The following is a 16,314-nucleotide window of genomic DNA, read 5'->3' as shown; positions in this document are numbered from 1 at the left end:
AAAATGCTCCACAAGAACCAATGCAAAACTTGAGCTCTATGAAGACACCTAAGGCAGCCCAGACTGGACTCTGGGAGAATCCATCCAATCCACCACTGGTACCGCCCCCTGGCCAGAACTCCACTGATGATTGGTTAACTTCCCGTCCGTCTCAGGCGCGTAGCCCAATCGCGATCGGTTTTGCGTGGCGACTGGTTCCCAGGTCTTCCGGGAGGACGCCTGCGTCGCGGCGGGGCGGAAGTGGCGCCGCCGGTTTGAAATCAACAGAGTCGGCTCCAGCCCAACGGAGCAGCCGAGTGCCATGTCCACCCCACCGCTGGCGCCCGCAGGCATGGCGCCCGGGCCCTTCGGCGGCCCGCAGGCGCAGCAGGCCGCGCGCGAGGTCAACACGGCCACGCTGTGCCGCATCGGGCAGGAGACGGTGCAGGATATCGTGTACCGCACCATGGAGATCTTCCAGCTGCTCCGGAACATGCAGGTGGGCGCCTGGGGTGAGAGGGCTGGTGGAAGGGGGCCTCTCCGGGCAACCTGGGATGGCCGTGTCGCTTTTCCACCCCGTGACCTCAGCGTGAGCCTGCCCCTTGCCCTGGGAGTGCAGACGCCCCCTCTTCCCCTTACCAGTGTCCCCAACTCTGGAAGAGCTCTGGATGGCAGTCCCCCTTGTATCCCTTGTTCCCGGCTCTGTCCGCCCCATGCCCTGGGAATCTCTCAGGCGTGGACACACCCCCTTACCCCCAGTGTCCGCAGCATGAGTCTGCCTCCTGGCCTGGGAGATTCCAGATGTAGTCACCCCACTTTTCCCAGAAGTGTTTCCCAGTATGCATCTTTCCCCCACCCCAGGACACTCCTGGAGCGGCTGTGCCCATTACCCCCAGAAGTGTCCCCAGCGTGTGTCTGCCCCCCATCCCCACCCCGCTCCAGGAGACATCAGGTGTGATCCCCCTTACCACCAGCTCCACATAGCTCCAGTGCCTATCTTCAAAGATCTAGGACGTCGTCGGTGGTATTAAAAGTACCACCAATTTCTTGATTGGACCAAGTTGTGTCAAGCTTGTTTTATAAACTTGTTTGTGTTCTCCAAAGTGCAAGTGGATCACACCATACCTGCCTTTTAAAATGACTTTAGAAGATTTCTAGCAAAATTTCTCCTTGAAGGAAATGGCTCTGAAGCTGAAGAATTGAGACAATAGTTGTCCCCCTTTCTAGGCTTAACTAGACTATACAGTAAGCTGTGCTAATGGAACGTTTTGACATATTTAGGGATATACTTGTGACTTGATCATAGTCACAACAGTGAAAATAGCCATTACCCAAGAAGTTTCCTTGTACCACCTGTGACTTTTTTGCCTCAATCCCCAGGGAACCGCTGCTAGTTTGTGTTTAAGAGCGTTGTGTAATAGTAATCACATAGCAGGTGAGCTTTGTGGGCCAAGGTTGTTCTTTCAGCATCTATCTATATAGATGCCATTTCTTTTTCTTACTATTTTATTGTATGAATACATCGTGGCGTTTGCATTTGTTAATCTGTGGGTGCGAGTTTGGGTTGTTTCTACTTTGGAGCCCTTATCAACAGCGATGCTCTCATATATAATGTCAAAGTTTGTTTTTTACGGACTTCTGTGTGGGCATGTGCTTCATTTCTTTTCAGTAGATGGTTTAGAAGTGTAATTATTGAATCATGTATATATCGTGTCCATAATATATATGTTAAATTTATAAAGTAATTTTTCTGATGTGGCTGACCTTTTTGAATCTCCATCAGCAGTCTTCGGGGGTTCTAGTTTCTCTCATCTTCATCTTCATTTCTTATTGTTGTGCCTTTTTACTTTGCTGGATGCTCCTGTCACTCTGTGGCTCTCACTTCCTTCAAACCATCTTTTGAGGAGCAGAGATCTTATAATTGTGGTGGAATCTCATAACACTTGTTGATTTGTTCTGCTACAGATCTTTGGGTGTCAGACTCAATTCATTTGTGTGTAACCCAAAGCACTAAATGTTTTCTCCTAGAAGTTTTGCTCTTTAAGTTTTCCTTTATGTTTATAACCTGTCTAAAATCTGGAAGGGTAATTATAATGATTATCTGGGTCTAAGTTCATCTTTGCCTTCAGATATCCATATTGTTCCCACACACTTTGTAAGTTGTTGTTAGTGTTTGCTTATCCTAAGACTACATGATGGAAAAAGCATCTTTGTTGAACTGATAAGGTTTCTATGGGCCAGAGAGTTAAATTGGCGCCCTAAAGCTGCTCAGTGTGGAGTAATTGAGGCCTGTCTTATGACTTTAATAACTTTTACTTCTACGGATGCCTTAAAGAGCATTTTATTGCTTTTCTTTGTGTCAAGAAAAGATAGTTGAGATTTTTGTCTTCTATCTTTATAAATGTGATTTTGTTTCATGGGAGTCTGTGTCAGTTACTCAATGTGCAATGTCATACAAAGATAGTATCATTATAAATGCACTCAAAGAAAAGAATGAAATTCTATGGCAGTTCCAAGGGAATAGATTACTAACAAAAATGACTGGAGTGTGGATTTCATGATGTCTCGAAATTTAGCATGCACTGTTTGTTATTTTTAGCTTGCCCTGTGCCAGCATCTGAATTAGATAGAGCATGGAGAAGCAGGTATGGTCACAGATAGCTAAACAACTATCAGCTACTTGGCTAGGTCCACAAATCTAAGAACAATTTTGAGAGATGTTTTTAATTCCTATTTTATAGTTAAAGAAACTGAAGGTTAAAGAGAGGATAAATAGATGACCTACCATCACAGACTGATGTGAGAGTCCCCTCTGTGTGCTGTCATTACCATTAATGAATAAAGAAACTGCCTTGGCCTGTTGATAAGGTAGAACTTAGCTTAGGTAGGCAGGGAAGACAGAACTGAATGCTGGGAGGAAGAGGGGCAGAGTCGAGAGACGCTATGGATCCCCTGCCAGAGATAGATGTATGGAACTTTGCTGGTAAGTCATGACCTCATGGTGATACACAGATTAATAGAAATTGGTTAAATTAAGATGTAAGAGTTAGCCAATAAGAAGTTAGAGCTAATGGGCCAAGCAGTGGTTTAATTAATACAATTTCTGTGTGGTTATTTTGGTTCTGGGCGGCCGGGACAAACAAGCGGTTCCTTGCTATAGCCGACTGCTTTGATATCCTCCTGTTACATCACTTCAGTTGTTCCTGAGGCATCTGTATTATTAAGAGAGCTAGAGCTGCACTCATCACCTGAGTAGAATGAGACTCTTTCTGAAAGTTCCACAGTGTGCATCTACCTTCCACTTTGTGCTCAGACTCATCTCAAACCCTTTGTGGGACCTTACAATGACCCAAAAAGGCTGTTGCGTTCCAAAAAGTCAGAAGTGATGATGTAAATGGATGTTCTTAAAAGAGAACAGCATGGCTGTTCATCTAATTGTAGGCAGCTTATCCAACTTCCGTTACACGTGCTTCGTAGTAGATATTTAAGAGGACGTTTTGAAAAACGGAATGATGTGTAGACTGTTTGTCCCTAGCTTTCATTCCAGCACACTTATCTTTGCTCTGCTGTGCTTTTATTAATTTTGTACTCGGTCGTCATCTGTAGACACTGGTCAGACCCTACGAATAGGGTTATCATGCCACAGTTTCTGGCATCCTCTGGGAAATGAGGATCTTCTAGGACTCCAGTAGGCGGGACAACCCCAAGCTCTTCAACATACTCGGATTTCAAAACATCTGTATTAGTGCATGAAAGCGAAGCAGCATAAATACACACTGCTAAAGTTACTTCCACACATTTCTTTGAGAAAAAGTTTGTCTGTTAGATCTTTTTTAGCTCCTCAAGATTCTGAAAACTATAGACTTTCCTTAGAAACAAAATAATGAATAAACACATTTTGAAAAATGTTTGCAAGGTGTTAAGAAGCGTCTCCCCAAATATCCCTGAATCCTAGATTAAGATTCCCTGTGAACAAATAGCATTGCTTTGATTCTGCTTATTATCCTTTTAATCTTTTATTGCATATTTTGGCTACATAATATATTCATAATTTAGGAATAGCAGAACACTGCAGAGAGCATTCTCCTTTCTATTCCCTGTCTGCTAGGTACCTAATCCCTCTCTGTGAGCAGTGGCTGTTAATGATTCTAGCCACTGGTTATGTTTATCTTGCAAGTGCTCTTTGCATATTTAATCAAATCTGTGCCTACATACTGTCTCATCTATCCCCTTTGCACAGATATCTGTGCATAATATTTTGTACTTTGCCTTATTTATTTGCTACACTGTAACTTACTCATATCCATAAAGTACTCCCTTTCTCTTCTTATACCATATAGCAGTCCACTGGGTGGAAATACTCTGGTGTTGGAGCAAATGATTATGTCCCATACAAAGGAGCACTGTAGGGCTGGAGAGATGGCTCAGTGGTTAAGAGCATTGTCTGCTCTTCCAAAGGTCCTGAGTTCAATTCCTGGCAACCACATGGTGGCCCACAACCATCTGTAATGAGGTCTGGTGCCGTCTTCTGGCCTGCAGACATACAGACAGAATATTGTATACATAATAAATAAATATTTTTTAAAAAAAAAAACCAAATCACTCTACCTGCTGATGAGCTTTTAGAATCGGCTAACTTATAAGAATTGTAACTGAATGAGTCCTCTTGTACTGTCCTCTGAAAGTTATTCCTGTGTCCTGACTCAGACCATCACAATGGATTGATCATGCTTTTAGGTGCTTGATTACCTGACAGATAAACTACCTAACCTTTCTCCTTATTTGATTGAGTTTGAACATTTCATCATATATTTATGAATCTTGTGTGTTTTATTTTCTGCTATTGCTTATTCCAATTTTACCGTGTGTGTGCTTGCATATGTGTGTTGGTGTGATTTTTTTTTTTATCTCCCTTGTTTTCTGTGATATATTTGCAATTGTTTTCCCCAGGTTTTACTTTTGTTTCTTCTCTTTTGTTGTGGAATTGAGTCTCACTGTGTAGCTGGAGCTGCCCTGGAACCTGTGATGCTGCCTCAACTTCCTAAATGCTGAGATTACAGGATTTTAGACCTGTGCTACTGTGCCTGGTATATTCAGTCTGGTCTTTCTATTTTACCTTTTGATTCCTCTAGGTAGTTTTTGCCCTGCTTATTTTTTTTAATGTATGATTTCTTGATTTTCCAGTTCATATGATTTATTAGGTTACAGATTTTATGTCTAATTAGGAATGCCTTCTCAAATGATGAAGAATTCTGTGTGTTTTCACTGGAAGTTTTGCTTTGGTAAACCTTTGGTCCTTGTGGGATTGATCCTGTTAGGAAGTGTGACGGACAGCACTCACCTTGTTGCACAGTGGCTGATTGAAAGCTCACCTCACTGCTCATTTGGTCCGCTTGCAGCTCTGTACAGATGGATCTGGCTGGGGGTGTTGGGTTCTTTCCCCTTCGCTTCCATCACTGAATGTTTTATTCTCAGATAGTCTTTGAGTTTCTGTGGTGGGTTTATATTTCTATGTCAGAATAAGTGTCCTTTCTACTTTTCCACATACATCTTAGATCAAGAGAAACCTGTTAGTGGTTTTATTAGTTTTTTTTTTTTTTCAGTCTAGAAAACCTTGACACTGTTAAGTCTTAGTAACCAAGATCATGGAATCTTCTTTTCTTGTTTTGCATTTGAGGTTTTTATTTTTATCTTTCCTAGGTTTATTCCTAAATCTTTTCTTCCTTCTTTCTTTTTTCTGATGTACTAGGTTCTTGCTCTTCCATTTTCTTTGTAGAGATGCAAGCACAGCTCTTTCTTCCCCTCCTTTAGCTTTACACTTACCTCCGTATGGAATTCCTTTACCGTTGGTGGCTTTTTATGATGTCATTTGGAAACAGTGGTCATTATACTACTTTCTTTTTTATGTTTCAACCTTTCTGTCTTCCATAGTCACCCTGGCCAGCTCCTTCGCCACAGAGTACATCATCAGTAACAGTGGTCTCAGTATGTGTCTTTTTCTGTTCCTGACCTGAGTGGGAATTCCTCCAATGGCTGCACATCCATCGTGATGCTGACTTTATAACCTAAATATGTTTTTCATATATGGGGGCTTTTATTATAAGAATAGATGATGAATTTAGTTGTATGCCTTTTTAGTATGTGGGAGTGTGATATATTTATGAGGTTTCATCCATATTCATGAGGGCGATGGTTATTGATGAGCTTTCCAGCTGAGTAGCTCCACCACAGCATGCAGCAGGGAGCTTAGGTGCGATTACCATACGTTCTGTAGTGTATGGAAGCCTCATCACTCATTCAAACTGCCACTCTCGCGTCCAGAGCAATGTTTGACACACGAAAGGTGAGGAGGAAGTATAAAAACTAATATCTAAACGTACTCAGTTGGCAGATTTCAGGTGGATAATTCGTTGCATTTCAGCAAGATTGCTTTTCTTTATAATAAGACTCATCAATCATTTTGTGCATGACATACGCTTCTCATAAACACGTAAACACACACTTAGGGGTAAAATGCTCATGAGAATTATTCAGACCATACACTAAAACTCTTGTGCCAAATATGCTACAAAGAGGAGTTCTGCTTTTTACCAAGGAGCAAACCGGGTTAGATGCCATGATTCAGGAGGCCACTGCTTCTCTGCGTGAGATGTAATCGCCACACCGTTATCAGACAGGACGGTGGGGTCATCTGACTGTCTGCGTCGCTGGTGCCTGTTAATGTCTGTAAAAGGGGTTCTTAGGGGAAATCCCACACTGTATGGACGTATGAACCCTTCTAATGCCATCCTGCTTTAAAATGTTGTGAGCCACAGGGCCCTTGGTATTTCGTCATACTTCCAGGTGCATTTTAACATGGGTTAATGCTGAGGATTCCTGAAACTAGAAAGCATTCAGAAATTTCAGAAGATCTGTCTCCTGAGCTGAGAAACTGTAACATTTATCAAAGGGAATCTGGGAAACAGAAACAAATTACTCAAGTCTACCCAAATTCCATCTGACAGTGACTTTATTGTTTTTTTTTCAATGAATATTTCTTTGGAAAAATTATGTTACCGATTAATTAGCTTTGATAATTATACCCTTGGCTGATATACCTTGGCCCTTGTGTTGGCCAGGGGGTGGGGGGTGGGGGGGACACGACAAATGCTATGCCTCTGGGCTCTAGCACCTGCCTGCTTTGTACTCTGTATTTGAAACGTGGTCTCATTACATTTCCCCAAGCTGCCCTTGAATTCACGTTAGGTGACAGGCTGGTCTTGAACATGTGAACCTTCTGAGAGGAGTTACAGGCCTGGCTGATTCTTGAATTAAGAACATTTGATGACTTAGAACATATATGATAAGAGTAATTTGCAATGATTTATTAATGATGTTTGAGTATATGTTCATTTGTACCCATATCTTCTATTAAGACTTTCTATTAAGACTCTGGTGGTTTGTGTTTTAGTTTGTACTTTGCACATCTTACCCTCTTGATCATTATAGTTAAGATTTGAAAATGCTTCTGCAACAGAACAGAGAGCACACTGTTCCAATTCTGCAAAACAAAACCCTACGCTTCAGTTTTAAATGTATGTGCATGTATATAATATATGCATGTATATTATATGGATGGATGGGTATATATGTGTGTATAAAATTCATATAAACTTATATAATACATAAAAAATTGTGTATTCTCAAAGGTTCATCAGCTTTCTGCTTTCATGTGGTAGTGATATTAAAATTGTATATTTATGACATTATAGGGCAAAAGCCTTTCAGCTGGTCAGCAGTCTATTCACAGAGCCTTTTTTAAGACTCTTTTATTGCAGTGAAACACTGTACCAGACTGCTAATAAATTAATGTAGATTACTTTTAAATCTTCAATATTTTTATTGTTTTCTTTTACCTACCAAGCTGCCAAATGGCGTCACTTATCATACCGGAACTTACCAAGACCGGCTAACAAAGCTACAGGACCATCTTCGCCAGCTTTCTATTCTCTTCAGGAAGTTAAGACTGGTCTACGACAAATGCAACGAGAACTGCGGGGGCATGGACCCCATTCCTGTCGAGGTACGTGTCCATAGCAGGAGTGCGCATGTCAGAGGCAAAGGAAGGTCAACACATCAGGTTTTTTCTTTCTCCTTTTAGCAATATTCCCCATTTTTAATATTATTTGTTTTGCTTTTGAGAAGAGATAAAATTGTGAGTGTATATGTTTATTTTTCATTAATGATTTTTGTAGCATTTGTTTTCCAGCCTTGTAGTGATATTTTTGTGTTTATGCATTTGTTGGGATTTTAATGACAGTGATTTCTTCTGTTTTTCTTAGAAAAAAATATTTAGTTATCATGGCAGTTTTTAACCATTGCTAAGAAAAGTTGTATTTGATAGAACTTGATCGAAATGGTAGTGACTAGAAATCAGAACACAGTTGATCTGGGAATGAAACAGGAAGTAACAAGCTGAAGCCAGCGGTCGGAGATCAGACTTTGAGGAGACGTAGATTAGAAGTGAGGAGGAAGCGGTGAAGGGGAGGAGGACTGGAATCGAAGGTTGGGGCACTGACTTCTGCCACCAAATTCTAGAGACCAGAACATATGAACATGATAAAGGGGGGAAAGTCTGTGGAGAGGTTGAAGGAATAAAGAGAAAACAGGAGCAGTGCCATTCTGCTTGTGGATGCAGGTCAGGTATATGTGCCCCAAGAATACGGAACCATTTGCCAAATGGATCCTTCTCTGACCGCTCCTTCATGATAATTTTCCATGTCCGCTGCATGTACAGGGGTTTTCTCCAGTAAGCGTTCACAGGCCGCACGTAATTAAGAATACTTGTTGCTAGAAGTATCACTGCTCTGTACATTTCTTTTTTTTTCCTTTTTTATTAGATTTTTTTTTTTTAAAAAAAAAATACCAATCCAAATTCCCACTCCCTCCCCTCCTTCCATTCTCTCCACACACCCTCCTACCCACCTCCCTCTGATCCTAAGAGAGGGCAAGGCTCTGTTCATTTCTTCCTATTAAAAATAGTTCTCATACCTCAAAGAAATTAAGACAAATAAAAATTCTTGCAGCCACTGGAGTTCTGAATGTCAAGTTGATGGCACTTGCATCACACGTGTCCTCAAAGGTCCGTTCTTGTAGTGTAAAGGAAAGACTATCTTACTTGAACAGACTGAAGGTCTCTGAGTAGACGCTGCATCTCACTTGACATGCGTCTTTCAGTGATTTAGCCAGCATCTAGCAATTACGTATTTGCAGACTGAATGAACAGAGTCTAACTTGATATATGACAGCCAGTAGGTTTTTGAGGGGAGGATAAGCTTTGTTATCATTGCTGGTTTCAGTTAAACACAGTGAACTTTATTGGAAAATCAAGGTTTTTTGTGATTAATCTTTTAAATTTTTGATTAAATGGATCCTCAGTGGATGTGGTCTCTATAGTAGTCTGATTCACATATCTGGACCCCATTTTGTATTTCTCTTGGTCACTTCAAGCAACTTATTCCATATGTGGATGAGGATGGCTCAAAGAACGACGACCGGGCTGGCCCACCTCGTTTTGCTAGTGAAGAGAGACGAGAAATTGCAGAAGTCAATAAAGTGAGTTATAAGTCTGTACATTGTATACTTCAGAGTCCTTGATTAAGACTTAACCCAGAGTCTATATAGTTACATTAGTGAATTGCAGGTTGTTACAGAGAAGAAACATTCAATTTAGGTATTTTAAATTCCCCATTAAAGCAAAACTCTGTATTGTGTGGAAATTTTTTTCAAAGGAATGTGGGGTGAGAGAGGGAGTATGTATCTTCTCTTGACAGGCCAGAGACAGCACGTGTCTGATGACCTCTAGCTTTCCTGTATTGCTTAGGAGTTCTCAGACCTGCATTCTCTGCTTTGCATGCATGTGTGTGTGCGCATGTGCTGGCCAGAGATGTAGGGTGGCCTACCCTATCACGCCTCACACAGTTTCTTTGAAGCAGGGTCAGTCCTCTGAACCTGGAGCTTGGCGTTTTGGCTAGAGCAGTTCATGGGACCTGGGGTTAGAGATGTGCGTGGAAGCTCCCAGCTTCTATGTGGGTGCTAAGGATCCAAACCAGGATTTCTATTCTTAAATAGCACACACTTTCCCCATGGTGTAATCTCCCTAGCCCCTGTTATAGATTTTGGATACCAGAGAATGGTGGTGACCAGAAGTCAAAGATAGAAGGGCTTAGGATTTGATTAACTTAAACTTCAGACCAGACTGATGAATAGAATAAAATTCACTGCTGGAAAAAAAAAAAATGTCAGTAGACTGGGAGGATATTGAGGTCAGAGGACAACTTTAGGGGATTGGTTCTCTCCATGGTGTGGTTCAGTGATCAGATTAGGTCCTTGGATTTGGCAGCTGGTACCATTACCCACTACCAGCCAGCCTTGAAAATATTTATATACTGGTTCTCCTGGTCTGTTGATATACACATACAGGTATATGTTTATGTGTGTATACATTAGATGATGAATGTATAAATCTAATCACATGGTTGCTATACTGAAACAAATATTTCATTGGGTTCATTTGTAAAGGAGTTATAATATTCATAAATGTGATATATTTGTCTTCCTCACATATGTTATGTTAAAGCACATATTCTTAATGCAAATCCATATTTTCTCTTTTCCCCATCAGTTCATACAGTTCTGAAGTAGTCAGGACTGTACCTTAACGTGTCAGTCAGTAGCAAGTGTGAGACAAACAAGCGTAAGCAGAGGGAGCATTTCCTTTGCTTCTAATCTATGGCTGCTGACCCTGATGCTCTGGGCCTGCTGTGGCCCAGCACATTATAGCTTTTACAAATAAGGTGTTTAAAATCTTTTACAAATAAAACCAGTAAACCTTTGTTTTATTATAGCAACCATGTGATTCCATTTATACATTTATAGGTAGCTACTTAGGACATTATATACACATATAAATATATACATATAAGTATACACATGTTTGTGGCGAAAGACCATGAGAACTCAGTATATATAAGTAGTTTTAGCACACGGGACTCTGACAGGTGCTTACCTGAACCGTAGCAGCAGAATATGCAAAATGTGTTTTTACCAATTATGATAGATAATTTTAATTATGAAAATGAATACTTTAAAATAATAGCCATGTGTGGTTTTAAATCTGAAAGGCAATAAACAATAACAACAGAAAGAACAGTTCTGAGATGATTGCCAAGGATTTCCAGTTTCCTGTCTCTGAGGGCCTTCTAAATTTTCTGTTGAAGTTATTTTTAACTTAACTTTTTAATATTCAAATATCTGAGTGCTGGCTATATGCCAAGTGTTGCTGACTGCTGAAAGTCTGGCCACATAGTAGTAAGCCAGTGTGTTTGCTCCACCCTCCTGTGCTTGGTGGACAGGTGGATGGGACTTTAATATTCTTAGGCTCTGGCTGGACTGTGGTGGCACACGCCTTTAATCCAGCTCTAGAGATGTAGAAGCAGGTAGATCTCTGTGGTTCGAGGCCAGCCTGGTCTACAGAGCCGTTCCAGGACAGCCAGGACTGTTACACATAGAAACCTCACCTCAAACAAACAAACAAAAAGATTGTGAGATTCTAGAGAAAGCAGCAGCGTTCCGCACCCCCCTGGCATGGTTAGGGGATATTTACAGAAAGAAGACTATTTGTGCCATATATTAGTACAGTGTCATTTGTATTAAATAAGGTGCTTCATGGACTTTGAGTCATGCACTCGGCCCTCTATATTTGATGGAAATGGCCTGGTGGCCATAGCCAGGTTTTGCTGTTTTAATACCTTTCCCATTCGCATCTGGCTCTTGAGATCCTTAAGCCCTGTTTTCCAAGTAAAGGGGAGTCTGCTTTGGGATCCTCAGAATTGAGTTTCCTCTCGCCTAGCAGTATTCTGTTGATGGGAAATGAGATTGAAAGAGGGGCTGGGTAGTATTGAAAGATTGACGTGTAATCGAGCCCAAACATTTGGAAATTAAAGCATTTTTTTTTCTCAAGTGCCACAGCCTTTATATGAATATTAAATTACATGGTCTGACTTAGCAGAAACTTCCTTTGTAAGATCCACTCTGCTTCCACGCTCACCTGTTAATGGAACAAACTATGCACAGCTGATGGATTTTGAAAATAGCAGCTGTCAGCCCCTGTTAAAATCAATCAGTGGCAAGATTGTATACATTATATCTTATATCGTGTCATGAAAATGTATTTACAGCTTAGGCACTAATAAGCATGACTGTCAGCTTTCCTGTTGACAGTCTCACGGCGTGCTTTGACTCCACAGATTTTACTTGTGTGATAACTTTTTCGTTAAAACTTTGTCTTTTTTGAGTCAAACTACCCTGATACCTTGTTTTATACTTAAAAAAAATAGTGTTGCTCGGATTTTGGTGTTAGCTTAGAAATACCCTTTGGTATAATTTAAATTTTAGGAGCTAATGAGACCAGCATATCAGAATTCATATTTGTAAAAGAGTGTTCTTAAAATGTGACGGCGCCATCAAGGGCGCCCTCTACAAATGCGTTTTGGATACTGTTTAATAAAATCTGTTTTAACTACCCAGGAACATGATTTTGTTTCTTCTAGTTGCTTCCAAGTCTTTACTGACGTGTGAAGGCTAGGCTTGTTCCTGAGACTTAGTTTTAGATGGTTCTCAGCTGTCTCTAAAGCCGAAGTCCCCGCTCCTGCCCCCTGTGCTCACATCTGCAGTTCACCTTTGCATTTCATTTTCATGGCCTTTCGCCCTCCACGACTTGTAATGGTCCTCGTCACCCATCGTCTCACCAAGTCCTTTCACTCTGCTCACTGCCGGCTTGTTGAGATGCCAGGAGGATACTGTCATTTGCTGGCCTTTGGGATGCAGTCTGGTCGTGCCTTCTCCCCACTTGATGCTGAGGTTCCGAAAACCCTCAAGGTGGTCACACTCAAGATATGTTAAAACTTAATACTTCGAATTATTGTTTGTTTGTTTGTTTTGAGAACAGGTTCCACAATGTAGCTCCGGCTGGTGTTGAACTCACTGTGTAACTCAGCTGACCTCAGGCTTACAGCAGTTATCCTGCTTGAGCATCTCAGCTGTTGGGAGCGGCCATGCCCCACTTTCAAAATTAGATTTTTTTTTAAATTACTGTTTATCCTTTTATTCTTTCTCAATAGCTCTCTGTCTCTGTCTCTCTCTATCTCTCTCTTTTCATAACAATTAAAAAGTTGGAATTAAAAAGAAGACCCTGGTACCCAAAGTATTCTCCAGCTAGAAGTGATGGTTTGTTGAAGCACCAATAGACTTGAGTATCCATGGACCCACTGTGAAGCCATGTGTCAACAACACTAACTCAAACTCGGTGCTTTTCAGCCACAAGTCTGTGACTGATTATCACTTCCTTTGCGATAATCACACCGAAAGTGTGATTAGGAAACTGAGGGAAAAACTTAGTCTGAGATCAAATAACCGGTTCCAGAGGTGAAGGCTGTGACTGAGATTGCCATCCTTCCAGTGTAATGCCACCCTTGGTGTCTGTCAGGGCGAAGGGTCCCTGTGGTAATAAAGTGCGTCCTCCTCTGGTCCCGAATTAGACAATATACACACCACTTTACTGACTGACTGACTGCCACGTCGTCACAGGAGATGAGTCATCTGAAAACCTAGTCTGTCAGTCTTCTTTCCCAAAGGCCGTTCAAGCCCTGAGAGAGTAGCGGCCTGTGTGCCGTGCCGTCAGACGTTTCTTCTGTGCCTGTGCTACCCTATTTTCAAACGTGAATTTAATTTAATCAGTATTATTAGTAGCATTAAAGTGTCTGTAATTGCTTCTCTGCTTTCTAGTAAAAGTATTTAATGTCCCCTTTAGTGACCTTCTTCCTGCTTGTGACTTCTGAGTCTATATACAAGTAATAAAAGCAGTTCACTTAATCTCAGCTTGCTTTTTAATGAAGTAATAATACTTTAGACCTTTTCCTAGTGTACATATAATAGTTTACCTGGAGGCAATTAAATAGAGTATTTTTAAAATAATCTAATTAAATTTTTATATCTTTGGATTTAATGTTTCCCAAGTGTTACTGAATAATAATTATTATTATATCTGGTAAGGATGCTAACCAGAATCTCTGTTTGTATCACATGTTGTCTAAGCTGATATCTATCACCTAGAACTTGAAGAAAGGAGTCTTAAGATATGCATGAACTATAGTCTAGTCTAGCCCAGGAATAGAGATGCAGGGGCATATGCAAGGCTTACTGTGGGTGTCTTCCTTGTCACTAGGCCACTTTCTTTTCATTTCTAGAATTAGAAGTAGTCTGTACTTCATCTTAGGACAGTAACTTCTGCTGCACCTGGAAGAGTGATTTTGCATTTATTATGTTTCTTGTCCTGACAGCTTACATTCTGTGTCTATCACCAAGTGTCAAGTGCTTACTTCTGTGTTAGGCAACTGTAATATTTTAGGCAAATCAAACCACTTGATTCTCCCATGAACTCTTAAGAGGAAGAGTCAGTGATTACCTTCATCCTTCTGGTGTGAGGTTGAACAATTTGGCCAGTGTTCTCCATTTATAATTAATACAGAGCTGAGCATTTGATCAACCATAACATCTGGATGGAAAGCGTAGTAGTAACCATTATGTTCCATTGCCCCTACAACATCTAAGTACTAGATTTATCACAATTAAATGTGTCACATAGTTAAGGTAGAATGGGGGCAGAGGCCAGATGCCCCTGTGGACTTATGTTAGAAATAAGGGAATGAATCTGTTAGGGTCTGTGAAAGCGAGAAAGGGTAGAAGCTATGATGCTTCGAACGAGAACGGCCCCCACAGACACATATGCTGTGGTAATTCCTTCGGCCAATAGCCTTTAAAATACTGGCCCACTTTGGGCATGGTCAAATGTACTACATGCACAGATGTGAAAAAGTGTGTGCAGCCCGGGGCTGCTGGATTTGGTTCCTGTTCCCTGCTCATGCAGAGGACTGCTGATCTGAGTCTACCCCTAAATAAAGAAATCTTTATTATGCTCCATTCTGGGCTAATGCGGTACCACTGTATTATAATCAACAGTACTCATATATTGAATATTTAGCCCTTAGTTGGTAAGAAAAAAAAAAAAACCTGGGCAGTATAACCTTGTTGGAGGAGGTGTGTCACTAAGGATGGGCTTTGAGGTTTCAAAAGTCTCAAGCCATTCCTAGCTTCTCTCTCTTTCTTTCTCTCTTTCTTTTTTTCTTTCTTCCTCCGCCCCCCCCTTCTCTCTTTTTCTCTCTCTCTCTGCCTGGTAATAGTCGTCTCAAAATGTGAGCTGTCAGCTATTGCTCCGGTTCCATGTCTGCCTCCCTGCTGCCATGTTCCTTGCCTTGATAGTCATGGGTTCTAAACCTCTGGGATTGTTAACTCTAGATAAATTCTTTGGTCATGTCTTATTACGGCAATACAAAACTAACCAACACAGAGAGCTTCTGTCTGGCAGGAATGTTTGGGTTCGCTTCTGTCTGGAGTCTAAGCTTAGTGCAGTTCAGTCGTCTAGTATCATTATCTATATATTTTACTTCACATTGTGGTAATTTCTTTTGTTTTCACAGAAACTGAAACAGAAGAACCAGCAGCTGAAGCAGATTATGGACCAATTACGGAATCTCATCTGGGACATAAATGCCATGTTGGCGATGAGGAACTAAACTGATATTTAAATCTCTTGTTCTACGTGTGTGATACAATTGGATTTTCCCCCCAAGTATTATCCTTTGGAAAGATTATTTATCTCTCTATTTTAATGGCTAGCACTGAAGTTCCTGTTTTCAGTTAAAGTATTCACTGCCTGTTTTTTTTTAAATGCTCTTGGTTCTATACAAGATTATTATAATAGTCTTTGATAAGGTGTGAGTTTTGTTTAATCTTCATGAATTGAATAATTGCTTTTTAAAAGCAAAATGAAGCTTAATAAATAAATTTTTAAACATAACCAGTATGTTTGCTTCTTTTAGTTATCCTTTTCAAAGAGAGGTAAAGTATAAATATTTCAGTATATTACCAACCAAAGTTTATCTCTGAAAGAAATTAATTAAAATTAAAAATACATTACCACCTAAGCTTCTATCTTAATTCAATTTCATTTTCAAACCAGTAAAATAAGAAACTAGCTTGTTGCTCAATTACTTTTCTCGGGTTCTTCGGGTGTTTTTCTGAACTGAAATGAGAGAGGCGATCCAAAGACTGTACAAGCTGGTCATAGATATGCGCTCAGCTGGGACCCGCCTGTCAGAGACATGCTAGTCCCAAGTGTGTTTCCAAACACTGACTTTTAAGAGTTCTCACCTAGACAGTTCTTAGGACATTGACTCT

The 16,314-nt window shown here is 40.7% G+C and overlaps 1 protein-coding gene across 2 annotated transcripts; it reads left to right on the top strand.

The window, feature by feature from the left end:
• The first annotated feature begins 205 nt into the window (after positions 1-205).
• On the top strand, positions 206-15,934 carry Med30 (mediator complex subunit 30). 2 transcript variants are annotated; one of them, XM_075961026.1, is made up of 4 exons: positions 206-478; positions 7,883-8,041; positions 9,469-9,573; positions 15,555-15,934. In XM_075961026.1, the coding sequence occupies exons 1-4, from the start codon at positions 302-304 to the stop codon at positions 15,648-15,650; spliced, it is 537 nt and encodes a 178-aa protein (XP_075817141.1). In that variant the 5' UTR covers positions 206-301; the 3' UTR covers positions 15,651-15,934. The 2 variants fall into 2 exon arrangements, with proteins under 2 accessions (XP_075817141.1, XP_075817142.1); XM_075961027.1 differs by lacking the exon at positions 9,469-9,573.
• The last annotated feature ends 380 nt before the right edge of the window (positions 15,935-16,314 follow it).

This window comes from Microtus pennsylvanicus, chromosome 2 (assembly GCF_037038515.1).
Source record: "Microtus pennsylvanicus isolate mMicPen1 chromosome 2, mMicPen1.hap1, whole genome shotgun sequence".
NCBI lineage: Eukaryota > Metazoa > Chordata > Mammalia > Rodentia > Cricetidae > Microtus > Microtus pennsylvanicus.
Note: the sequence above shows the minus strand (reverse complement) of the source record. Positions and strands in the feature narration are given on the sequence as shown.

Bases quoted from the DNA above. Each gene is read 5' to 3' on its own strand.
- Med30 (XM_075961026.1), top strand. From the start codon at position 302: ATGTCCACCCCACCGCTGGCGCCCGCAGGCATGGCGCCCGGGCCCTTC. The intron at 479-7,882 runs GTGGGCGCCTGG...TTACCTACCAAG, and splicing joins AGCTGCTCCGGAACATGCAG to CTGCCAAATGGCGTCACTTA. The intron at 8,042-9,468 runs GTACGTGTCCAT...GGTCACTTCAAG, and splicing joins TGGACCCCATTCCTGTCGAG to CAACTTATTCCATATGTGGA.